Raw genomic sequence first — 26,312 nt, forward strand, 5'->3', positions numbered from 1 at the left:
AAATTGTTTCAGTAGCTTGTTCAACCAGAGACTCCATGGGCACAGCCGTAATCTTCCTCGCTGTCACCCTGTCAAAGAATGGTTGAATTTTTGATGCGTATGGAGGGGTTCCTTGCTATAGTGGGGTCCTGCAGGCATGGGCAGCTTGGGTTCATGGGCTGAGGAGGAAAGAAGCTCGAGAAGCACGATGTTACCTGACCCAGCTCTTGGGCTGACTCCCACACAGCATCGCTTGTTCTACCCAGTGACTCCACAGTGGTGGGATGTCCTGTAAGTCAGCTGTGAATCCGCTCGAGAAGGGAAGGCAGGAATTCTTCCCCTATAAAACCCCTGGGCGGTGTAATCGACAGGGCTATATTTAGGCATTCAAACCACAGCTAACTGAGCACCCCAGTGTAACTGAGCACAAGGAGTGTGAGGAAGTAGCAAACTATTTGTCCCCCATAAAGACTAAATATCTGTTATCAGCAATCTCCTTGGCCGTGTCCTCAGTTGTTTTTCTCCCTCTGGAGGTTTGGCAATCGGATTGATTTGCTGCCTGACTCACTGTCTCAGATTGAGATACTTGAGAATTGCTGACAGTATTAATAAAATTAGCGTTAGGGAGGATGTTTGAACATTTGACTTTGACATTTTTAAGGGAGGGATCTGACATTTAGTCTAAATTAAAAAGTTACTGAATTGCCTCATGAAAAAAATCCTCCCCTGCCCAAAGCTGATGGTTTTCATATGAAAACTTAGTCTGGAATTAAGAATTTTGGATTGCAGGTTCTGGTCTTTCTTTTTGCTGAGAACTCTGGTTGGCTAATAAAGCGCTGGGTACTGAATGGATCCTGGGGAGAAATATTCCCACAAAACCACAAGAGCGATGTGATGCCGTTGTCTGCAGCAGCGTTGCTTTATGACAGTAAGGGTTATTTTTTTCTGTCTTAAGGTGACACAGAGGTCAAACTGTAATAGCGGACAAAGATGGAATTTTTATTTTTCAGGAGTGGTTTCCATCATTACTTTTCAGCGCAGTTGCCTGGTCTGTAGGTTCCGCGATGAACTCCTACTTCCTCTGGGCAATGACTGAGTCCAGGAGACATTTGCTTCACGTTGTTAGCTGCTCTGTCTGTACAGCCTGCGCTCCGGTTTCACGTGGTACAGTTTATCCCCAGGTGAAAGCAGCAGCCTTAACGCTGGGTTTGCTTTGGGCTGCAGGAAGAGAGCTCTCCAATAGTGATGTTATAAGCAATTTGCAGTAGCGCTGTAAGCTTTGTCGCTTAGAGATCTTCACCGAACGTTGCTGCCATCCTTCTTTAGCGTTCCCTTTCTGTAACCTTTGTAGCAGGCGTTGGAGCTGGCGCTGCCGGTCAGCGTCCACAGAAAATGTGACAGCATCTGAAAGATCTCTAAGCATTAACACGTGTCTGACAGTTGCATCCTCTCCAAGGACAGGGCAAACAGCTCGGTTTAGGAAAGTCCAGCTCTGCTGCTGAAGTCACGCTGCAGAGGTCACCTCCCTGCCCTGCCGGCCTGTTCCCTTGGCCGCTGGGAATAGAAACCTTGGCATTGGGACTGGCATTACTTTGTGCACGTGTTGTTTTGAGACCATATATGCAGCTGTGCTCTGTCATTAGCAGCTCTAGTTCCTCTGCGGTCAGTTTTTCTGCCGGGGAATCACTGGCTGCGCTCACAGAACGCCCGTGCCAGCCGTAGCCGTACATGTGTGCAGCTGAATTCCTGCTGCCTGTAATGAGGAGTGAGTGCCATGATCTAAAGAACTTTTCCTGCTCCCCTGTAGCCAGCACTGCTTGTTCTGTCCATCAAAAGATTGCTTTTTTATTAATTTTTTCCCTTTCTCTGACTCCAAAAAGCACAGATAACGAGTGCAGGATTTTTGGAAGGTTTTCTCCCCCTTCCACATTTCCTGAAAAGCTCGCACACAGCGAGATGCTCACAAGCTTTTATGAGATAAGAATTGAATTTATTTATACATTGTTGTTCCAGGCATGGCTACAGACTGGCTTGGAAATGTGCTGTTCCTGCTTTAACAGGTCACCGCGTGGAAAGGAGCAGCTGGATTTGCCTCCAAAGCAGCCGTCAGCTGTTGGAAATGTCTTGATGCTTCCCTGGCTTCTCCAAATTCAGCATTAACTTCTCCTCACTGTAACAGGAATTTTGCTGTGTGCTGTAGGCTCTCTAGCTAGCAATAGGAGTAAGGCATCGGAAAGGAAAGGAACACGACATCGATAGCGGTTTCTGTGGGCTGGCAGAGGCCACACTTGCTCTGACCCCTTTTCACCTTAATAGGACAATGTGTGAGAGAAAACCACGCTCCAGCCCCAGTGTGTGAGTGTTTCTGAAGTCACTTCTGTGGCTCAGGCAAGCAGGCAGCGAGTTCAAAGTCGAGAAATGCAAACTTCTCTGCACACTATTACATTCCTTTTCCTTCTCACCTCTTCCCTCTTAAAAAGAGCCTCCTCCATTACGTAGCCTGATGTTCCAGTCTGACAGCTGAGGGAAGAGGGCAGCGGCTCCGTTTCTCATTTCATGCTGACTGCATAGCACCATCATTCTATGGGCTTCGATGAAGTTAGTCCCGATGTACACGGTTAGAATGACCCAGGTGTTAAGTCCATGTGATGACATATGTAGGATGTGTAACAGAGCCAAGTGACTTTGCCATGAGAACGGGATTGCGGTGTTGCTTGACTTTCTTTAGAACACAATGGTGAAAACATCAGATTCCATTAAGAAGTACTCAACTAACGTAAGCGGTGAGAGTGAGAAATTCAAGCAACTCATACCTTGATATGGGTGTTTTACAGAGAACTCGGAGGGGTGTAACTGGCGACTTGTTTGGGAAGCTGAGCTGTTGGCTGCCTCTCTTCTGGACTCAATGGCGCTCACCGAGATTTGTCCCTCAGCACCAGCTAAAAAAATTGGAAAGCAGGTTTTCTGCTTGATCTTTCACATTCTTTCAATCAGAGCTCTCATCAGAATGCTTCTTTCTATCAACTTTGCATTGTAATTTGTTGGTCTTGAATGTCTAAGAGGGCGTGGGCAAAGCTGCGTGCAAAGTGCAGCGGTTGTCCCAAGGTGACGAGTGCCGTAGGCTGCCATCAGCTTGCAGTTCTTAAACTCTGCACGGGTTTCATTGGGGGATGTTTTGCGTACTTGACAATCAATGTAATTTTTCATAAAGCCAGAAGTCATTATGGGAGGCGAATTTATGACCTGTGAAAAACATGGGGAAAGAACTGAAGCTCAGGAGGGAAGAGTTACCAGCCATGACATCATTAACTCAGTTAATATAATTTTTTTTAAATGTATATGCTCACAATGGGAGACTTGTCTGTTGAGCTGATGGTAAAACGGGGTGGATCCTGCCCTGGTGTAAGCTGGCGTGGTTCCACCTTGGATGTGTCAAAATATTTGCTTGCCTTTTGTGTGATTTTACCCAGGCCAGGAGATCCTCAGCTCTGCGAGGTAAGCGTGGCCTTTTCCTTTTAGTCTTTCAGGTGAAGAGATGAGAGAGAGGATGTGAAGTTTGTTGCTAGCCACGTAGGTTGTGAGTAGCTTGAAGAAGCTCCAAATGGAGTTTTCTCCAGTTAAGGCATTTAATCGTGTGTCAGAGATCTGCAGATGCAGCCTCCTGGATGGCCGGTCGGATCTGAGGCGCTGAGCACTCCCAGATGATATTAGGGAATCATTGTTCTTACCTTGAGCTTCTGTAGAATCATAGAACCACTAGGTTGGAAAGGATCTACTGGATCATCGAGTCCAACCATTCCTATCAATCTGAGAAAATCCCTTGTGAGTGGTGAACCAAAAATCTCGTGATTCCTTTGTCTTTGCACCGAAGCTCCAAGTTACCAGCTGGGCTCATGCAGGCAAGGCCAAGCTGTTCGGAGAGGGGCACATTATATTTTGCTTGCAAAATAGCTTGGGCAGTGTTTGTGGTTTGTCTGAATCTGTTTTTGTCTTGGTTTGTGTGTGGGGAAAGTAGTCACAAGAAATGGTCCCGGTGTGATGGGTTTTGAAGTTTGTCTGTGCTCTCATATGAGGGGTGACTTTGGGGTATATTTTTCCTTCTGAAGTTCTTCATAGTGTGCTCAGAGCACCCCATGTTCTCACCAGCACTGAATGTAATCCCTTTTTAGTTGAAAAATGATGAGGGGAATTAGGAGCCCTTTATAGACTGAGATATTCTGTGCATGCCTGCTGTTAGGTGCGTGTATCCAAGGGGTGGGAAATAAAGCAGTTGTTTGCATCCCCAGGGAACTGAGCCCTGTCAGCAAGTTTTTGCTCAGGGAAGGGTGCCATCACTTTTGAAAAGCGTGGACAGCATTGGCATTGAGGCAGAGGGTTCTCTTTTCTTCTCTGTGAGCGAGCAGGAGCGGAGGATGCACCGTCATATGCAAAGGCAGATGTTAGTGGAGCGATTGTCCCATCCAGGTATACCAGGAGGTGGCCGGGCAGGTGCCTTTTGGCCACTGACTGAAATATCATCCGAGCTGCGATGACTGAAAAACGTAATTTACCCTCCTGTAAGCACAATGAGAATTCCATATGCATTCCCATCCCATGATCTTGAGTTAATCTTCCACTGGCTGGTGATTCCCGAGGAGCTGTAGATTGAATCCAGGCACGCTGGCTGGCGACATTGAATTTCCGAGTTGGGATAGGTTTTTCTTTGTTGTTTTTTTTGGGTATGTTTGGTTTTTTTAGTTTTTTTTCCTTTCAAATTCCTTCAGTACCAAAGGACAAGTGGATTCTGGGGCACTAATTTAAAATACTTCTGCTAATAATAACAACCTAATGTGCGCTTTTTGCCAAAAGCTGAGAATGAGCAGCAATGAAAGATGAAACTGCCCCGAGTTTCTTGGCAAAAGGGACGCAGGCAAATATTTCAAAGGTCATTTCAGTTTGGAAATTTGCTTCCTTGGAGATTGTGCTGTGGCAACGTTTGCCTTCTAGATGTTATCGGAGAAGCTCTGGAATTTCACAGTAACTGAAATTAAAGAATTTTAGGATGTAGAGCCTGGCTGTTAAATCCCTCGTCCTGCTGTTCTCTTTAGCCCTGCTGGTCCTGCAGGCATTTGCCGATCAGTCTGGCTCTGGCACTTCATGGAATCATAGAATCATGGAATGGATTGGGTTGAAAGGGACCTCAAAGCCCATCCATTCCACCCCCTGCCATGGGCAGGGACACCTCCCACTGGACCAGAGTGCTCCAAGCCCCATCCAGCCCACCCTTGAACACCTCCAGGGATGGGGCAGTCACCACTTCTCTGGGCAACCTTTCTCGGTCAACACGTTACCCTGCAGGGTCAGAATGACTTGGTTAACCCAATTTACTGATAACTCGCTTGACTCCTGTTGTGTTTGCCATCTGTTGGCCCTTGAATGAGCTTTTGTGTTTTCAAATATTGAAAAAAACCAAACGTAAAACCCACTCTTCTTGCATGTGGACTGACTTGGTGAGTTCAGTAGCACGGAGTTCTTGAACAGAAGCGCTTCAGGAGCACCGAGAGACCACTCAGACCAGGATGCTCTGTAAGTGTTGAACAGACTCGGAGATACTGCAGGACCTGCCAGATGGCAGCTTCTGCAGCCCTAAACTTTCCTTTTTTGCATGGGAATAATGTAGACTTGGAAGTTTGGCGTCAACAGATTTGGTGAAATGTGTCTTACATAAGGAATAGTTGCTAAGAGCTGAAAGCTTTTCTCTCCCAGCCCTATTACTGTTCTCTCCGGCAGGGCTGGTGTTTTCTGAAGTCGGCAAGGATCAGCCTCAAGGTCTGCTTCCTTTCACCTCACTTTCCTGGGTGAGCTCCTGATGAAGGTGCTCGCCTGCGGCAGTGTGTGCTGCCTTCGCTGACGGCAGGGGAGCTGCTGGCCCAAAGCACTGGAAGAGTGGGCTGCGATGTGGAACGAGGGATTTGTGCTGTGATTAGAGCTGGTGGTGTTGTTCCAGACTCTGATTGCCTTGCTCTGGTTGGAGCAGGAGAGGACTTGCTGCTTTGAATGCAGAGCTGGGTTTCGGAGAGCTTTGTGCGCTGCCTGATTGCTTCTCCAGGCTCTGTTCAATGGATTTTGTTTTCATCATGAAACCAGCTTGTATAGCCCTTGAGTCCCCTGTAGCTCAAGGGGAGCAATGTAAGGAAGCAAATATCTTCCTTTAAGCCTTCCGTTCACCTTTTGACACTATCCTACATTTAGTGTTGCGTAACATGGTTGCAGAACATAACTCCTGTTGCGAGTTACAAGTTCAGCGATTCCACTTTTATCTGCTATTTCTAGTCTGGAATTCAGGCCCGTAGCAATGGGGGTGAGGAGAGAGGCTGTAACCCAAGCTCTAGTGGGAAATCCATTTGTGCTTTTCCGTCAGCACAGGCAGCTATTGTGAATCTCGCTGCTGCTCTTGGGAACAGCGCTGTGAGAGCAGGTTGTGGTGTGCTGTGCTCCTGCCACCTTTCGTTGGGGTACCTCCTACCTCTGTGACGGGGACGGGAAATCTCTTTTCATCAGAAAGAGAAGGCTTGTGCAAGAGCTTCAACTCGGAGAATGGCCTTTTGTAAGAGACCATGAAAGGAGAGGTCTGCAAGCTGTGACCTGTTCTCCTAGAAGTCATCAAGTAGCAATTCTGATCTCCAGATCCAAAACGGTGCCTGTTCCTCTGAGCAGATGAAAATCCCCTGGAATAGTCAGGTTTCTAAGAACTTTCAACGCCTACTGACCGTGCTCCTTCCCTTATCTCCCTCCAGCAATTAGGGGTCATGTGGAACATCGTTTTTGCATGGAGTCGAGCCACAGATTGAACCCCACTGCAGTAGATTGTGAGCTGGTTTCTGGTTTGAACTTTTCAATTTATATCGCTAAAGACAAATTTTATGAGTCAAATCTTGGGCAACTCGGCAGCGGAATTTTAGGCTCTGACAGGTGCCTGGAGGTGCCTTTCTTTGAACTGTCTTTCAGAAGAGCTGCAGCTGTATAAATGGATGAAGGCTGTAGAAAGGAACTATAAATATGGCTTGATTAAGATTAGCTTTTAAATCCAAGTGACTTTTTGAAATATTTTAACGAACCTTAAAACCTCTTTTCCCGCTCCTTCCAACAACTGTTATTTTTCAGCAACAGGGACAAAGATGTTACCGAGGGGACTGTGGCCATTGCATGGATGGCAGTGATGGGGCAGTGCCTTCTCCATGAGACTCTCTATCCTTGACTGGATGGGCAACTTAAAATGCCTAGAGGCTGGCACCCTGCTGCTTATTTTCATGGTGCCAGGTTTTGCAGAGCTGTATAGAAACTGCTGGGGTGGTGCTGTGTGTGGTAGGGCTGAGGAATTCGTGGGCTTTTGGAGACCTTTCCTGCTGCCCTGCAGGTTTTTCCAGTGGGCAGCGGTGGATTGTGGATACCAGAAGTGTGACAAACTCGCTCAATATATGTTTTCTTGCTAGAAGTTAATTGAAAACAATGATTTAGCGCATAAAAAATGTGCTAGCTTAGCTTGATGATGGTTTAGTGCCTTATATTCCCCTCATGTTGTTGTCACAGATGGTTTAGACTCTCTGTGCTTAAGGACGTGTGGCAGGTTCCTGAAGTCCACAAGCCAGCTGGTACTTGGAGCTGGCTGTCCTGGGAGTTAAAGGTGGGGTCAGCAAGCACCACTGAACTCTTGTTTCCTCAGCAGCTGGGAGCTAAGAAACTGTAGAAGAAGCAAGGGCTTTATATCAGAAAAGACATGTCTATTCCAGCTTAAACACAGCTCCAGCTCTCCGTGTCTTGATGATCCCAGCGTTGGCTTCAGTGAAAACCAGAGAGACATAGATGAAACAAAGCAGCTGAGAGAGTGGGCAAGGGGAAATTAGAAGGGGGTTGTCATTGGAAAGTCAGGGTGAAGCCATTGGCAGTTTGGTCCAGCTTATTCTCTGCTATAAGAGCACGTCTTTGAGGAGAGCACTGGGCAAGGTTCTACACTGAAGCCCATGGCCATAGCTTGAATGAAATAATTCAGAAAGCTTGTCGGTTGTAGTCTGAAGAGAGTAAACAGAGCTGGGATGGCAGCAGTTTTCCTCTCGGCACAGACTCGAAAGTAGCTGTGCATGGACATACATCTGTGTAGATGACTGTGTAGAAGAAAAGATGCTGGAGTCCATCAGTCAGAGGTGGTCTGAGCTCAGGTTTGAATTTAGCAGAGCCTGACATGAAGAGGCTTTGCAGAAACCCCAGTGTTCTGTTTCGGGATGCAGAGGTGTTCCAGATACACGGTACCATCATGGTAAACATGCTTTTGTTTTTGGCACAAAGGTTACTGCCCCTTTTTGATTCAAGTGTCGCATTTTACCTGCTTGTAGTTTCCTGCTTGTAGGGTTTGGCTGTTGACCAGGGCCTCAGGCTGCGTGTGCTCATCTGGATCTGATAAACAGTGAGCTTAGACAATACATCTTCTTGGACATTTCTTCCTGTTAGATTCAAGTGTGATACAAAGCAACCAGCGCTTGATCAGTAGCAGACAGGGTTCCATCGGGCATTGCTGGGTGTTCATTAGCCGTGAAAGGGCTATAGAGGAAACTGGCCGCAGCACAGGCAGTGCAGGTGCACTGGGCACTGCTCTGGACAACCTGGGCCAGGGCCTCCCCACCGTCATTGTGAAGAATTTCTTCCATCTCTAAATTTTCCACCTTCCAATTTAAAGCTATTCCACCTTGTCCTGTCACTACAAACCCTTGTAAAAAGTCTCTCCCTAGCTTTCTCGTAGCCCCCTTCAGGTACTGGAACAAGAAGGAACACACAACCAAGGCTCTGTTTTTCGAAGCATCACTCATCCAAGCCATCTCTGATTTAACAAATGAAGTTGCTTTTACAGAAACCATGCAAACCCGTTGTCAAGGCTGATATGAAATACTGCTGTGTCCTAATAATAACTTCTAGCTGGAAAATCTTGGCATCCTGCAGTTTAGGAAAGGATTTTAAAATTCACCTTCAGTTTTTGGGCAACAGGCAAAACATGTGGCTCTGTTTAGGAGCTATTTTCGTTAAAGCTTGACAATACAGGATGATAAAATACAGCTGCATTGTTTAAACTTTGAATTTAGTTTCTGGTCGGTAGCCAAGTTGTTCCATCAATACGGCGCCATTCATTCCCAAACAAAGCCCTTGGAAGGGTCGCTGTTACCCCACCATTGATCACGAGGGTGTTAAAATGCAGAGCCTAATTATGTTCCTGGCCTGCTTGGAATTCCAGAATTGGATTTTTATAACTGTCAAATTTGCAATCGGGGTAACTTTCCATGACAATTAGTCAGAATGATTAGAGCTTTAGTTGCCAGGGAGTTATGACTGATGGTGGTGGTTGGCTTTTCAAGGCTCTGTGAGTGTCAGAGGCAACACACAGCTTGAAGAATGGCCATCTGACTGCTTCGACTGCGCTTAACTGCACCCAAATGTCTACTACTGTTACAGTTGTTTTCATCCATCCTCTGGGGCTGAGCTGTTGCCACAACCTCTAGTGTGAGCTCAGCAGATGGCACTGACTGCTGAGTTCTGCCTTGTTGCGAAATGAGACTTGAGAAACTGGGACAGGAGAGATTCAACCTTGAACGTTTCACTCAAGTTTGGCTTGGTGAGGGCTGGTTCTCAAAAGGCTATTGGTGTTGCTGGTCTTGGTCGATTATTGCTTTGATTCTTTAAGATGAACCAAATGTACATATCTGTATAAGCTATCTGGATGGACATAATCTCTCTCCAGTCTGACTGATGCTATACTCACAGATAAAGTACCTGCTTGTGCGTGTAATGTTGAGGATGTGCTGAACTGGAGCCTTTTGCCCAGCCAGGGCTCCCTGCCTGAGAGAGCTCTAAACCAGTTAAAACCGAAATAATTGAAGGGGAAAAAGAAAGAAGAAAAAAGTAACAACAACAAGTGAGAACAAACACAAAGATGTACTAGCGCTGAGATATCTGTGCCGTGCTCTCCTTTCCACCGTGGAGCAGGTTCTACATGCATGATGTCTGTAGCCCGAGTGGTGACGTATGTGCTCACAGAAGAGCGAACGCTTACGGAAAAACTTTCATTGTCTGGTGTGCCGTGTCTGTTTTGGAGGCAGCTGTTCCAGAGGCAGATGACCTTCTGTTGGTCTGTTGATGTCAACAGGTTCTTATCGTCAATACTAAGCTTCAGATCGAGTACTGACTGAGAGCGTGCCTGGTGCTGGCAGACAACAACCGCATGTTCATCTTTGCGTTTCGTTACAGGAACCCCTTTCTGGGGGCAGGTAAAACGCACCCCCTTCACCCTGCCTGCTGTTCTACTACCTTGTGCTGCTTTTAAGGCACACTTTAGGTCCTGCTGACTCAATCATCTCTATACCCACGTGATTTGAGGCATTGATCTACCTGAAAAATAATGAAGTAGTTTTTTTCTAATTGGTTATTTTTCAACTCTCTCTCCTGTCTGGTCACTGCGAGGTGTGGACATGCTTGCTGTGAAAACAGAGGTACTGACTGCTTAAGCCAGTTATCCTTAAATAGTGGTCTGCCAGGCATCAAACTGTTAACTCTAGTTTTAACCAGGAAGCCTGAGCCTGCCTTTTGCTTTTAACACACACTTTGAACATATCTGTGTCCACTGACGTGGATTTGCTTTAAGTGTCGCGGGATCAGTTTTGACTCTGGAGTATAGCGTTATTGGTACACGGTCAAACCTTTCAAATCCCTGCTCCTGCAGAAAGTTTGCCTTGGAAGAAAGAGGGATTGTAATCAATTTTGTTTAATTAAATCAGCCTAAACTAATTGTCAGGTAATAAAGAGTGTTGGTCAGCTCATAAAACAGATGAAGATTAAAAGAGCCGTTGCCATGAGCAGGTGGTGACTGTGTTTCCACGTTAGCTCAAGTTACTCGCTGGCACAGGATCCCTGGGAATGCCTCATATTCCAGTTTTGTAAAAAAATAAGCTTATGAAACTTATAAAATATAGAGTTCATTTTATAACCCATTTTCTGTCTCACCTGCCAAGAGCAGCAGGGGTTGAGCCAGCACAAGGCGGATGCCAAGCTTTAGGCAGTGGGCCAGGAATGGATTCCCTGCGCGGGGCCGTGCGATACATTTCTACCTTTATTGCCCTTTCTTTCACAATTCTGGTGATTTAGTGTTCTCTTTGTTGTTGCTGTTACAGAAAAGATCTCAACCTGTTGTGCAGAGGGAGATGCTTCCCATACTACACCGTGAGTGCGGGTTTGCTCGGGATGGATCCTGAGTCAGTCACAGGATCCCTCGGGATCTGGCCCGTGGTGTCTGTGTTGACTCTGCAGTTCTTGCAGAAGGCACAAACCATTTATCTAATTTTAGCTGGAAAGGACAAAATTGGAATCTTTACCTGCTTCTCAAAGTAGAAGAAGAACCTGTTGGTTTGTAATTGCTGTTACGGGGTAACAACGAAAGAAATGGTATTGCCAGGCTGTCATTGTGGTTTTCAGTTCATAGCAATGTGGTTCTGCAAATTGTGTTGTGGCTTTCCGTTAGTTTGGCCGCTCTCTCGCGAGGCAGGGCTTTTGGCACCGCAGGGACTTGGTGCTGTCTGTGACCACCTGTTCCTGCAAGTCCCACGCAGGATGCACTTGGGTACTCATGTTGAATCCTCACGCCTGATAAGGCACTCAAAGCCTGGATGGACTGTCTCCTCCCTATCAGTCCTCCTCTTTCGGTGTGTGCAATCACAAACCAGTGCGCTGCGTGGATGCAGCTTTGGGGCTCTGCCTGCAGCGTCAAGCTCAGTTAACGGGATGCTCCAGGAGAGCTCCTCACCTGAGAGGTTCAGCTGCACAAGACAAATGCCATGTGGCCTTGTAGCCTCCAGCATCTTTTTAGGGGCTTGACCTGGCTTTGATTTTCTGTCATGTATTGCTTTGGGACCTCAGGTTTGCCTCCATTCAAGGTTGGTTTTGGTTCATCCCCATCCCGTGCTTGTCCAACGCTATGGAAACGGCTGCTGGGAGTCACGCCGGCAAACAAGTCTCTACTTGCATCCTTCAAAGGACACAGTTAGGAGGAATGTGACACTGGTGACTGTGGGCCTGAACTCAGCCTGTTGTCACTGCTTGCGTGCTTTGCATCTTGAGGGGACACAGAAAAGCAGGAGAAATATTAAAGCGCCCATCCTCCAAAGGAATCTCTGTGGGTTTTGGTGAGTGTTTGAGGGCCCTAAAGACTCCAGGCTGTGTCCAGCTTTGCACTGGTGTAACTGCACCACCATCTCCCATTTCTCCCAGTGCCGGTGAACTGGAAAATACTAACTAGCCTGCTGCTCAGCTCCCCAGGCATGTGCACATGGGAGGACCTCAACCTAACAGAAACCATGTTCACAGCAATTATTTGATCTTGCTTGTTTGTTTTTAACACGATGTTTCCAGACACCGGTACAACAAATGCTCTTGTAAAATCTTGTCACAGTTGCTTGTAGTTATTATCTCCAGGATGGTTTTGTGTGTGCTGATCATGACTAACGCACATCGCTTCAGTGGGACCTCCATTCTCCAGTGCTGAGGGAAAGTTTTGGTACCAATACAATCATTTCCTCAGCTTGTTTTGCGTTTTTTCTTTTCCCTTTTTAACCCTTCTATCCAAGAAAACTCAGATACCGATTCGCTCATCTGTCGTGCTTTCCAGATGAAAGTTCTTTGTGGTTCACAGACTGAAATAATTAGGTCTTCACAGACCTCGGGGCAGTTTATGAAGGCAGTTGGAGTCATCGTCTTTGGTTTTACACGTGGAGATAGAAAAACGCCTAGAGGCTGGGTAAGCTGCTCAGCTTCCTGGCTGGCGCAGAGACCCCTCCGCAGGGCGCTCCAGCTTTCTAAATGCTGGGAGAAGCTGCTGTGCCCATGCTGCTAAAGGCCTTCCTCCCCCTGACTTGATTCTTTCTCTTCTCATTGTCACAAAGTTGTTTTTCAGTACAGGCACTGGCCACCGGGAAGGTGATTTGGTGTTGTGCTTACATGCTGGAAGCGCTTCAGGAACGTGAGTTGCTGCTGCATTTCCAAAAGGTACAGAAAAGGCTGTCCTGTAGCAGTGATGTTCCATGTAGGCTTATAGACACTACAGTGCAGAGAGATCTTCGATGCTCCTGGCCACACTCGGGCACTTTCAGCCCTGCCCGAGGTGTGTATCTCTGCCTGGTGTTTCCAAATGGCTGATTCTGGGTGTTCAGCCCATCAGAAACTCTGGTTTCAGGGACTAAAATGGAATTTAAACTATCTGAGTATAGTCCTTTGTGTCAAATCAAATGATTTGTTAAAGTAAGGCCAGATTTGCAGGGAGAATCAATCTTTTTTATTAGATCAACCGATGTAGAAAACGCAGGCAAACTTCTTCTGGGCTGTATTTGGGTTACAGGATTGGAGGGACCTGTCTGCCAGGGAAACTGGGCATTAGGATATGTGTTCACACCAATTATTCCTTAGCAGTCTCGGTCTGAACGCTGACAGAGGTGTCATTTTGGGGCACACTTGTACCCCTTTTTAGGAGAAAGGCTGATCTCCCTGTGTGCTTGGTCACTGATGTTCCTACCCAATAAACGGTGGGCTTTGCTTTGCGGCTGACTCAATGTGCACGCCTGGGGCTCATTACCGCGTCCCTCTGTGCCTCAGTTTCCAGCTGTAACGTGTCACAGATGCCCACCATTCATAAATCGCTTTCAGATTTCCAGATGAGGTGCTGTGTAAGTGTAGGATAGTGTTAGTTTATACACATTGTGCTAGAGTCTAATATAAAACACGTGTGCCAGAAGAGCCTCGCAGATGTGTCTCTTTCCACTGCAAAAGGCAAGGCCTGGGCTGATGATTTAGCACAGCGCTAATTGGGCTCAAATAGGAGATTGCTTTCGTACTGATGCAATTGTCACCATTAAAGCCCCCATTTACCAACAGCTTTTGGAGATAGCTCAGCTATTTCCTATCCAGGGAAGCTGCAGTGTCCCGGGTCTCAGAGCACCACGATTTATAGCGAATGTGGATGGTTTACAGCATCCCTCACGCTGGCTGTCCTCACTGCTGGAAGGGGCTGCTGCATTGTTTGTGGTCAACGTGCATCTTGCCTGCCCTATCGCTGCACCGAGTGCTTCTTTTGCTGCCTGCAGCCTTTCAGGCATATCCTAATCACAAAATAGAGGCGTTTGGCTGAGCCCTTTCCACTGCTGTCGCCGGGTTTTACGCACACAGGAACTTTGTTTATTGATAAGAAAGCTGTGCTGTGGCTGCAGGCGAGCGGGAGCCTGGCAGCTGCTCAGTGTTCAGTTAATTCTCGGAGTATAAAGGGTTTGTGGGCTGTGATGGTTTGGGTTCAGGCAATTAACTCTGGTGAAGTGCCTGAGAGTGTCTTCCAGACACATTTCATGGAGAAGGATGAACTTAAACAGTTAAGAGCTTTGATTTGTTTAAGTGTCCTCAAGTGTCCTGACGGTTCTGTTGGGGCTGAGCTCTCAATGTGTGTGAAACCTCAGAGCTCCTTTGACTGCAGGAGAACGATGGTCATCCCTTCAGCTGCAATATGTCCCTGAAAGCGCCAACATCATCCCTATTGCCAGTGGCATCGTGTGGCAGCAGGCACCGGCGGAGGCATCAGTAGCATCCTTGAGCTGTGTAATTTCAAAGCCCTTGTTTGCCAGCGTGGTGTTGCCTGGTGCTCAGTGTGATTGGTGACACTCGGTGGTTGTGAGAAGAAGGTATAGAGGGACGAAGGTGTCTCTGGAGAAATCCAGTTCCTTCTTGGTATATTGCAGACACATTGTTCTGTTCTAGTGGGAGGTGTCCCTGCCCATGGCAGAGGGGTTGGAACTAAATGATCTTTAAGGTCCCTTCCAACCCTAACTATTCTATGATTCTGCGTTTGTCCATTTTGGACTTGCTGGCTGTTCTCCTTGTCCCTCATCAGTGCTCAGAGGGAGGGTCGGAATTCACTGTCAAATCCTCCACAGCTGTAGGAGAAACCTAATATTGAGGCTGAGTGCGTGGGTTGACAGGCATGGGAGAGGATGTTGGCTGACACCCAGCCTTACCCAATGCTTGCCATGTTCCAGGAGAAACCTCCCTGGCTGCTGGGCTTTCATTCGTGGATCTAAACTTGCCATTTAAGGCATTTTTTAGGAGGGTTTCAAGGTGGAGGCAGCTAGAACCTCAAAATAAAGCTCCTCAGCCTACCACCATGTATCAAACACTGGATTTTGTTGCAGTGGGAACCGAATCAGCTCTAGGAGAGCAATGTGTTTCCCCAGGAAGAGCCCTGTGGGCTCTCTCCTTTCAGTCTGGGGACTCAATCCAGCTTGCATACAGCCCTGTCTCACTGTGAGAGGATTGTATACCCATGGTTCATACTGCTTGCGTGTCTCTTATTTTCTGTCTCTATCTGCCTCCACGTGCTTTCCAGCCCTCCGGTGATGCTGTGATGCAGCAGGGCAGCAAAGAGCTCATGGGAGGGTTCTGTGCCGTGTCGGGAGTGCTGAGCACCCACAGCATCCCTCGGGAGCAATGGAGTCCAGCTGCTCCATTGGCAGCAAAGCTTCAACAAACCCACGCTGGGGAGGTAAAATCTTTATCGTCCGGGTCGTTTCGGTCTTCAGGCAGCTGCGATGGGCTAAGGTACTGCAGTGTTGTGTTTCTAAAAATAATAGATAATGCATTTCTAGCAAAATGTGTTGCATCAAAATCCAGCCATTCTTGTTCCGTGCGAAACCTTCCTCTGACAGGTGGAGATGGATTGGACCCGGATCTCATGGTTCACGGTGAATAAACGATCATGATCTAATCCTATGTGCTAATGGAGCACGGGCCTGACCAGCAAAAGACATCCTTGGCGCTGCGAAAGAGCACAAATCCCCAGACTGAGAGCAATTACGGATGAAATTAGTTTGTGGTGTGGGAGTGTGCATGTGTGAAATCTTAAATAAAACAATGTGAGCGATGTGGGCTGTTTCAGAACAGACCTGGGTGAATACCAGAGGGTTTGGGTCCCTCTGCCAAACGGAAAAATTGGAAAGGAAAATGATTTGAGAGAAATTGAAATGGAATTTTTTAGGTTTTTGACACAACATAATGACTAAAATATGGGTTTGGGTCAACCCCGATTATTGCATTTGACCCAAAGTGAACCTTTGAGTTTTGCTTAAGACTGTTGAATGAGTTCATTTCATTTTAGTTCAGGTGAGCTTTGAAATAAGTGCTATTTTGAAATGGCAGTCTGAAACGTGTTGTTAAGAAACTGAAAATGTTTTTCTAAAAAAAATCTAGAGAAAATATTGCAAAAAATTTTAAAATCTCATCCATTTTTTCCACTCAAAACTGTGTACCAGTTTGGGGGTGTGCGTGTCTCAGACAGCAGTTGTTACTCCAAAAGTACATTTGTGGTAAACTTATTTTTCACTAGGTTTTGCTCAGTTGTTTTTTTTTTTTTTTTTACAGATGCTTCCAGGTCACAGAATATCCTCAAAAATGAACAAATATTTATTGCTTATTCAGGGGAAAAAAAGCCTTTTCCTGTTTAAGAGGAAAGTAGACGTGGAAACCAAGTAGGAATATTTTACGAGCAGGAAAAGATCAGCTGGCAGTGCTCATAAGAAAGGGAATCTGAGCTCCTTTTTCAAGGCAGACAGTGAAGTTATGGGTAAGGGTGGTTATAGCAGAGATACAGGAAGGGGGGGAACAGAGATTCTGGCTGTGACCAGAGTCTCCCAGCAGAGATCTGAAGGGTCTGCAATGGTGGGGAAAAAGGCAAAACTATTCTCTAGGTATTCTGTTCCATACCAAAGGCGGCCCAGTAATTCAGTTACAGGTGAAAATGAAACTTTCCATCCTGCAGGTTCCTGGTGTGCAAACTGTGCAGGAGCACAAACCATCTGGGATCCTCGGGACCATCTTTATATTTCCCTGGGTCCTGATCCATGAGGTACTTCCAATATGCTGAGTGGAAATGTTGTGGGTCTTTGTCAGGCCTGGGTTTGAACTTGGGATTAGAGGAGCTGAGAGTGAGCAGCTGATGTTCTCAGGTAGTTGTTTGACCCAGAAAGGGGACAGAAAGGCAGACCTGTCTCTCTCCTCCCTCCTTCCTTCACTGTTTCCCCACGGGGGAGACACAGCCTCGCTCAGCGCCTCTGTGCCGTGGAATTGGAAGGGAGTGAGCTGAATGAATCCATGGCTGGAAGGTGGTTGTGTCCTGTGCGTGTCCAGTCCATGTGTGCTTAGATTGGAGCATGCCATGCCTGCAGTTCAGCAAGCATACAGATTCCCTGTGAACACACAGAAATGTAGGGGTGAGCATGGACCTGATGAGCCTTTCTTTTTCTGCTGGGAAGCAGTGGACTGTCCACCCCAGCTGCTGTGAGAGACCGTGACCAGCCAAGGCGCTTCCCTCGCCATCGCCTTTGCCAAAAGGTAAACCTTTGCAGTGCCCTCAACAAATACCTGGTAGTGAACCGGGAGACCTTGGCAGTCGAGTCACAATGACCCTGCGCTGAGCAAAACTTGGAGAGCTTCCCCTTACAGAGAAACAGCTTCTGCTCCAGCTTGCTGGGCCCTGAGCCGTGGCCAGGGCGTGCGATGCCCCAGTAGGAGCCCTTCCCTCCTACTGCTCTCCAGACCTTTGGTTCCCATTTGCTCTCCAGAGGCTACTGGGCGACACAGGCATTCCTCCTCTCCACGGCTGCTGTCAGCCCTTTGCTCAGACCACGGGACAGACCTACAGACATGACTGATTCTAAACAAGTCCAATTAATAAAGTCTGTCTCAGCCAACATCTGCCTCTCATTAGATGAAATGTGTTGAAAAAACAGATCCCAGGTTGGCTGTGATTTATGGTGAGGGCCTGTTATCCTTCAAACGCACTGGCGAAAGCTTTTGCAGAGGGCCAGAACATAAACTACTTAGGGAAACTCGGGATCCATGTGAAAAGGCTGGAAGGGTCAAATCAGACAAATTAGAGTGGTGGAGATGCAAGCCCAAGCTGGCTGTCCCTGCTTGAGGGCCACCTAGGGAGCCACAGGAGAGCTGTGTTCAGATTTCCACTGTGGAATTTGACCTGAAATTTCTTCTGTGCCAGGGTCTGAAAGCATCGCCGTCTCTTTTTTCTGGCTAAACTGCGTGTCTGTGTGTGGCAACAAGGGGATTGAGGGGTCAGAGGTCTGGTAGTCTGGTGGTTTACCATGAGAGCTTCCAAGTACGTCATCTCTGGTGCAAAACATCCCAGTTGCTCTCTGAGTTGATGGTGGAAGTCAGCTGTGCTTCTGACTCCCCTTGGGAGTTTTGAGCTTCATCCTTTTCTCCTGGAAAGAAATGTCGTTTCCTGGACTTAATTTAGCTGACTTCACCCATGATCTTCCAGATTTGTTCAGAGAACTCTGAACTTGTCCTGGAGAAGGGTGTCTTCTAACTCAAAAGCTGGTCTATTGCTTCATTTGAAAGACAAAATTTTCTTCAAACTGGACCTTCTCGAGTTGTGCGTTATTGCTTGGTAAGACCTCAAACATGACAGCATGGTGCTCGAGACCTGCTCTGAGCAGTCCTGGTTGTGCAGTTGATGGCACAGAATTAAAGCTGGTGTGTATCCAGTGCTCTAAACGTGTTGGCGTGGCTTTGCTGTGGCTCTGGTTTGCTCCCCCTACCCTGGAGTTAACCAAATTTGTCATCTGTTCCTTTTTCATCCTCTGACCTTGAGTCTTTCACAGAAGAAATATTACAGTGAAAACGGATGAAAGAAAAGTGAGGCTCACAGGAAAGGGCATTGTTTGGAGTCCTGAGCAGGTTGAAGCATGAGCTGCAAATGCAATTCCTCTGTCCTGAAACCTAACTGTGTGCTATGCCCCATTGCATTGCAAGGTTGAAGTTTCTTGTAATGGCAAAACATTGTCTTGAAAAACCTGGCTGCAAAGATTTCATTTGTTTAAACAAAGGCTTTGTGAGTCCAGAATTCTCTCTCCTTTCATATGCTACAAACCATCTCCTCCCCCTCCCCTCTGAAATATGAATTTTGGAGCAATCAATCAAGAAAAAGAGAGACAGAGCCTTGATCCCTTGACTTCACTTGAGCTGTGCAATTTATATCTCTTGATATCTGGCTGCAGGGAGAGCAACAGCCCCTTTCCTTTCAGAGAGTCTGGGTGTATGAACGAGCGTGGGCTGTCAGAGCTGAGAGCCAGAGTTGAGATGCCAAGAGCTTTCTTTGCTGTTTTGCACAAACTCTGATCTGTGGTCCCAGGGTGCAATTTGCCCAGTTTGGTTTTTTTTTTCACTCCTCTCAACTGCTATGGCACTAATTATGTTGAAATCATTAGAGCCCTGTTGCTATAAAGCCGTTATTGCACCTTCCTTGTTAATCTCAATTCGAGTGAGGAGCGTGAAGACTTGTGGGGCGTTTAGCCTCGAGCGGCAGAAGTGTGCAGCTATTTAACTGCGACATTACGCAAACACTACTCGAGCCCTGTGTAGCCAGAATGCCAGGCACCTGCGCTCAGCCACTCGCCGCTGAAATCACTTCTTGTAGGAGAACATCCGGACTGGGAATCATAGCTGCCCCTTGGCAAAGCTGCGGCACTGGAGGCACCGGCGCAGTTGTTAATCAAAGATCAGCCAAGTGTAGGAACCCTTGGATCAGGGCTCAGTGGGTCCCTGCTGGCACGGGGCACATGGCTTGTGGTTTTCTAGCATGCCGAGCGTACCGCAGCTCTGATACATCTGCCTCCTCTTTCCCTCTGGTTGCGTTGCTTGACCCACGCAGCCAGAGATGGGAAACGGGAGAGTGGGAAGGAAGAGGTTTGCTGGGATGGTAACGGCGAGACGTTGTGGAGACAGACTGGGTGTCACGCGATGCGCTGGGACAGCCTCAGGTTCGTTATCTCAATTATTTATTCTCCCTGCTGGAATATTTCTAAAACAAATCCTACCATGTGTTTTGAGGTTGGGCTTCACGGGGTGAAATCACAACGCCTTTCTTGGAGTTTAGCTGGAAAAAATGCAAATCTGCCAACTTGGAACATGAGGGAAATAAACTGTGGTTCTGTGCAACAACAAGTGATGGATTTCTGCAGATATGGAAAGCGCCTTCTCTCAAGTTCTAGGTCAGAGAGGATGAGTGTTTGCCCCAGTGTTACATTTGTTGCATGTGAAATAATGATGTGAGATTCTCCAGCTCGCTTTAATAAAGCAGAGCTTTCACCCTGATCAGGAAATCCATCTTTACAGTCCCAGGCCTTGGAACCTGCAGGCATCAGGATTAGACACTTAAATACTCAGGGAAGATGTTTATTAGGTTGGTTTGTCACAGTCGTCTTTGGGCTTTCTGCAAGCACAGATAACGCCCCTGGACCTCGAAGCAGCCTGGTCGAGGGGTGTGGGGAGAGGGCTTTGAATGTCAGTTCTGTAACTGCAGGGCTGACCGTTCACCTCGCTCGGTGTTTGAAAGCATCATCCGGCTGGTGGTTAGCTCGGTGTCACCAGGGGCTGCTGGTGGGACAATTGCCGTAGTAAGATCTTTTGCGTTAGGACATGTGCTTTACGGGTTAGTTGAATGTCTTTTGGCTCCAAGCTCAGTAACCCTGAGTGTGGATCTGGGTTTCCAGGCGTTTAATGAAGAAAAGGCTCAGAGTTGAAAACCAGCTTGGGCTTAAGGAGTTCTCCTGCTGACCTGGGCTGTTTCCCTGTGTTTCAGCAAGCATTGCTGAGATGGAGATGACGGTACAGATCTTGCTGTGCAGTGGCACTGCTGCTTCTTGTCCCCTTCTGTTCATTTAAATGGAACATTTTGTGCTGCAAAAGCAACCGAGAGGGCTCTTTGGGACTCTTCAAGAGCAGAGCGGGCTGCAGGGCTGGTGCTCATCGTTGGCTCTGGCTCTGTCTGGCAGAGACAATCAGAGAATCCTTCTCCTTGGGTTGATTCCCCCTGTGCAGAGGGTAAAGCCTCTTTGTTGAGCAGAGCTCTCCAAAGAGAGCTTAAATGATCGATCCATCTCAAGTTATGCCCAGAGATGGTTTTCAGACAGCTCAGATCAGTCTCTCTGGAACCTATGGGAGTTATGAAATGTGCAAGCCAGCAGAAGGGAGAACAGGACCCCATATTTTATTTGCTCTGTAACACATCTGGTTTGGCTCTTGGGAGCACTGGATTTATTCAGCCTTATCTTTCTGTGGGGATGAGCAAGATCAAAAGCATGAAGCCAGTTACATGTCGAATGTAATTCCCTGTTTTATACAGCACAGGCAGATCCAGACCAAATGCGCCTCACCCATTTCCTTTCCCAAGGGACAGTGCACTTGCAGATTCGTGGGGCACTTTGAGCCAAGAAATATTGCCCAAGATTTATTGCAGAGAATAAAAATAAACAAATGTTATTTCCTGCTGGGTGAAAGAAGCTCCGTGTCAGCACTGACCTGGGAGGAAATCCTTCAGTCGAAGTATTCCCAAGCCACCAGATGCTTTGTTTGCAAAATGTTGGGAATCGTGAGGTGGAAGCACTGTGCTCCTCTGGGAAGCCATACAGCTCCTCATGGAGGGTCCATGACAGATTTCCTTTGGAAAGCTTATGCAATGGGTGATTGGTTTCCATTGGCACTCAAGTGATCTCCTTAGACTGGGGATTGCTATCGTGGGACAGCCAAGCGCCCTGAATCTTACATCACTGTGTTTTGTTCTCTCTAGAATGCATGAACTGCACGAGGCTGGCGGATATGACTGAGAGGCTGAACACTCTCGAGGCCAAGGTAAGGACCTACCTTTGTTCTTCTGATTGGCAAAAACTTCTAAGGGTTGCTGCTGAAAAGATGTTGAGTTGGCTGCCCTGGAGAGATCCGGTGTCCATCCTTCTGTCCACAGTGATGGCACAGTGTGGTGGTGCTGCCCTAGGGAGCTGGGGCATTGCTGCTGTGCACACCAGCATTGCTCACCTCTGGCTGGCTCCTCCTGCTTCCCGCGTGTCCTCCTTGGCGTTGGTCTGCCACACAGCTGCGCCTCTGTCTCCCTTCCGCCCGGCTGTCATTAACGGGCAGCTGCATTAAGTAACTCATTGCTCTCAATCAGAACACCTTGGCCCAGGTTTTGCTCCAGAAATAGGTGGAGCTGTGTGAGAAAGCTCTTGCCTTCAGCTGCTTGATCAGGAGGGGATGTAAAGCAGTGATTCTCCTGGCTCAGGGAAGGAGCAGGCTCTGATTTGGGTCTCTCACTAAAAATTGCTTATAGATGCCTCACCGATAGAGAGTGCAAACCAGAGCAGTAATGGTTTGTAAGTGTTTCTAAGCATAGTTGTTCATTTGCCTGATCGTTAAGCGCTGTCTAGTCTGGCTTTTTTTATTCCTTTTCTGAAAGACAGGAGGCTTTCACTCGTGGTTTAGTGGAGACAAATGTTAAGAGCAGACCTTTGCATTGTTGGTTTTTCTCCTGCAAATTGATTTAAATTTCCCCTACTGGGATACAGATGAATTGTTCCAGTCTAGCAAGGAGGTAGGTGAATCAGTTCGTCCCCTCTGATCTGAGGTCCCTCCTGCGGACAGCCCAGCCCTGGCTATTACCATGCTCTGGTCCCCTTAGGGCTTGGCTTGCTGTTGTTATTCCTTAACTGATGGTTATCAATGACATCAAAGAATTTGGGGAGAAACCTTTGTGGGGGGGTAGTGGATGCTGGTGATTTTGAGGCCAGTGCACAATACTGTAATTTGGGAATTGTCTGTGCTGAAACGGAGTGAGCAATGTTGTCTGGAACTCCCTCAAAGGCGTTGCGGCGATATTTCACTACAGGAAAATGAAAGGGTGGGGGGGAATGAAATTCTGGGGAGCAGAATTGTTCCGAGTGAAAACAACTGTTGTCGTGCAGAGGACAGACATGAGCAGGATCGTTTTTCCAACCAGTGGGACATGGCAGGTGCATGTTCTTTGGCAGCGAGGAGCTGGAGGCGTTTGGAGAGGAGAGAGGGGCTGGTGGCTGACCTCTGTGTGTGCAGTCCCACATCCAAGTAAGACAAGGGACCAGCCTTGGAGAGACATAAATCAGCCCTCCCATGCTCTGCCTGTAGCAGCTGTGCCTGCCTTCACTTTCTAGGACTTTTTATAATTGGTTTACTGGAAAATGATACGCAAAGGCTGTCTGACGGGTCCTGGAAGTGGCACCCAAAGGCTTTTGGTACTGCCTCTGTCCCAGCCATTGCCAAGTCCACTCCACCTCCCCTCTGCCTTCTTATCAGCTCTCGACTTGGGCGCAGCCCATCGTGTCTCTGTTCTAGTGCTGCAGGGAGGGAATCCGTCTTGGTGTTGGGATGGGTTTCTTTCTACCTATGCTGTGCTCCCACAGAGACCCAAGCTGGGAACAAAGCTCATCAAAAGGGTTTACTTTTAGAGAGAGAAGTTAGTTATTTCTCTCTCTTGTGAAGTCCTAGAGACCATGTCTCTGCGCAAGTGCCTTCTGCAGCTCAGTCCCACAATGTTGTTATTGATCTTTTGGCTTCCACTTTGCTTGAAAAGCTGTGGGTGCTGTGCAGAAATTGTAGCAATTAAATGGAGAGTGAAGCAACATTACACGAATGCTGGTGCTCTTCACGAGAGAAATGTGCTGATTCACTCCTTTTTCAAGGTTAATTTAAGTTCAGTTTGATCCATGTAGCGATGCGATGACCTCAGTCGATGCTATTCAATAATAGCAGCACCACTAAAAAGGTGCTTGAATTCTTTCAGTATTGTCTGTGTTTCTGCTCTGCATTTTGGAGAAAGATCCCTCTTTTGCTGTATGATCTGGATGCGGAGTTGTCTCTCAGCTCTCCAAACTGTCTTATTGTGTCTCATTTCACCACAACAGCCTGAGGCTGCTCAGAGGGAGACAGGAGCGATGGAATGACACACATACCCCTTTACCAGCGCTGGAGACTGATCCCCCCTGGCTTTTGCTATCTTGTTCTGTGGAGGCAGATGTGGAAGTTCATCCTTCCTATTGGCAGGGATGAATTTTTCTGCCACAGTCCGGCTCCTTCTGGAGACAGCTGAGGTTGAGGAGCTTTGCTGCTTTTGCTCTTTTGAATTTCAGCCCAGCACCACTATGGGGAGCTCAGGGAAGGGCAATGGCTGATATCAGGCAGCTTCAGGGAGATGAGGCCACTGGCGCCTCCTGGAAGGGCTTTGAGGCACATGGGAGCTGTGTAGACATGTCCTAAATACGACAAGGCCCAAGGGTAAGAGCAAACGTGTGGAAAGTGACCTCTGAAGTCACTGGGCCTGAGCAGGTTGGTGCTGGGTGAGAAGTTTTACTTTAAGAAATTAGGAACAAGTGAAAACCACTCTCTTTCTCATGCCTCTGCAATGGGGATGAGGAGCCAACAGCCTTTCTAGTCATGTGTGAGGATGTGAAACGCGTTTTTGTCCTCCTAAACTCAGTTGTGGAAGAAGAGGCTACGAGACTGTGGGTTTTTTTTCCCTGCTCCTCTTCTGTTCCCCTAAAAAATGGAGATAAAACCAGAAGTGGTCTCATCTTTCATATTACAAGGATGAATTGGTTCATCCAACTTGTAAGATCAGTGTCCAAATGAGGTAATAAAAGTAACTCTCTGATTTTTGTAATATGAGATTTGGATCAGAAGGCAAGAGGCAAAAATAAACACAGAGCTAATGGAATGAAAAATGACTCATTAGGAATTGGTGCTTATGTAGCCCTCGGGGAGGAGAGAGACTAAGACACAGCTGAACTGTGTGGTGGAACAAACTCTTCACATGCCTTGTGCTCTCCTGGACACTGCTCTAGGTTGTCCTTGTGGCTGTAGATGTTTCTGCAGGAAAGGAGGTGAAGGGAGATAGGATCAGGTTCCATCCTTGTCTCCCCTGTTTCGAGTTACCCTGTCATCTCCCCAGGATGGAGCTGGCCTATCCCATGTACTTGATCCCAGACCCATTTGAGCGCCAGAGGTTTGAAAGCTTGATGGATGATGTGGAGCTTGAAATCTCGAGGCCATAGGAATCTGTGTCAGGGAGAATGGCGTTGAGCGTGAGATTGAGGACAAGAAAGCGTGCAGGCCGGAAGAAAACTATCCCCTCCCGCAGCCCAGACGTGCCAGACCTTCCTTCTCTCCCAAGACATCTCATTTGACATCCCTGCAGCACCCCCTGACCCTGTGAGGACCCTCACTGGTGAGAGGGAGAATGAATGAACTTTGCTTCTATTTCAAATGAAAGGTTTCTTCTTAGGCCAGCCCAGCTTCTCAGGGAGCACAGCCCTTCCTTTCTGGACTTCTGAGCCTGGTGCTGCTCTCCTGTGACCTAGGGCTGAGCTCCATCAAACTCCAGGGAAGCTCTAGAAACAAGAGCGAGCAGCTCCACTGCCCACAGCAGTGCTAGTGAGAAAGCAGGATCTGCAGAAGAAATTCTGCTTGTTTTGTTTGCCACAAGCCCTGGGTTCTTTTAATAAACCTCACCCTGGAGCAATGGATGGGGTGGTATTGATCCCAGCTTTTGGTTGGAACCGGAGCGCAGCATTTGATCTGGGTTGGTACGAGCTGCTCTTATCTCCTGATGCCGCTTTGAGGAGTTCATGGCGCTTCCCTGACAGCTTTAATACAGGGAGATAACGTTACATGCCCAGACTCCGATTGATTCATTGTGTGATCAATGACACGCATATTTTTTGCATGAAAACAGCTCTTGTAACGTGATTCCTTACGCAGAAGATTCCAAGGTTTTAAAGAACATCTTTGTACTGTGCACAGGTTGGTGAATACATTGCGATTTACAATTAAACCCCCCCTTTACTTAGGACAGAATACCCTCAACACCTTTACAGCCCCGCGTCTTTTGAGGATGAAGCACCATTACTTGGAGTTTTAATGCAATTCTTGTAGATGTTTCTCCATCTGCCCCTTCATCCAAGCAGCTGAATGAAATACTGGCCACTGCCTGTGATTTTTGTGGTGTTTGTCTTTTCCTTCTCGGATAGACATTAAACCGATCTCCTGCTGTAGAGGAGAAACACTTGAGCAGTAGAAGATGTTCCGTGTGCTGTGATGTGGCTGAGAGGTGAGGAGGGGAAACCCCAGTTTCTGTACATCCTGTTCCACCACCCCTCCCGCAAGGGCTTTTAGTTACAAGTTTGGTGGTTTTAGTCAAATAGATTGAATGTTTTCATAAAATAACTTTGAAAAATTCTGTTTTCTGTGACATGGAATGCAATTTGCCAAGCAAATCCTGTGGCTGCATTAGGAAATGCTTTGGGTGTGTTTGCTACCTGGGAACATTGTGTACATCTATGTTTTTTAAGAGAAATTCTTGTGGACAAAAGGTTGGTTTCAGCAGTGGAGGCATGTGAGGACGGATGGAA

At 47.3% G+C, this 26,312-nt stretch overlaps 1 protein-coding gene across 7 annotated transcripts in view; it reads left to right on the forward strand.

The window, feature by feature from the left end:
* Nucleotides 1-26,312, forward strand: part of COL26A1 (collagen type XXVI alpha 1 chain) — a 133,289-nt gene that overhangs the window by 78,483 nt on the left and 28,494 nt on the right. For all 7 annotated transcript variants that reach the window (XM_054085132.1, XM_054085136.1, XM_054085137.1 and 4 more), the window contains one exon: nt 21,668-21,729. In XM_054085132.1, coding sequence (XP_053941107.1) covers nt 21,668-21,729 — 62 coding nt within the window. The remainder of the gene's footprint in view (nt 1-21,667; nt 21,730-26,312) is intronic.

Source organism: Cuculus canorus, chromosome 20 (assembly GCF_017976375.1).
Source record: "Cuculus canorus isolate bCucCan1 chromosome 20, bCucCan1.pri, whole genome shotgun sequence".
Taxonomy (NCBI): Eukaryota; Metazoa; Chordata; class Aves; order Cuculiformes; family Cuculidae; genus Cuculus; species Cuculus canorus.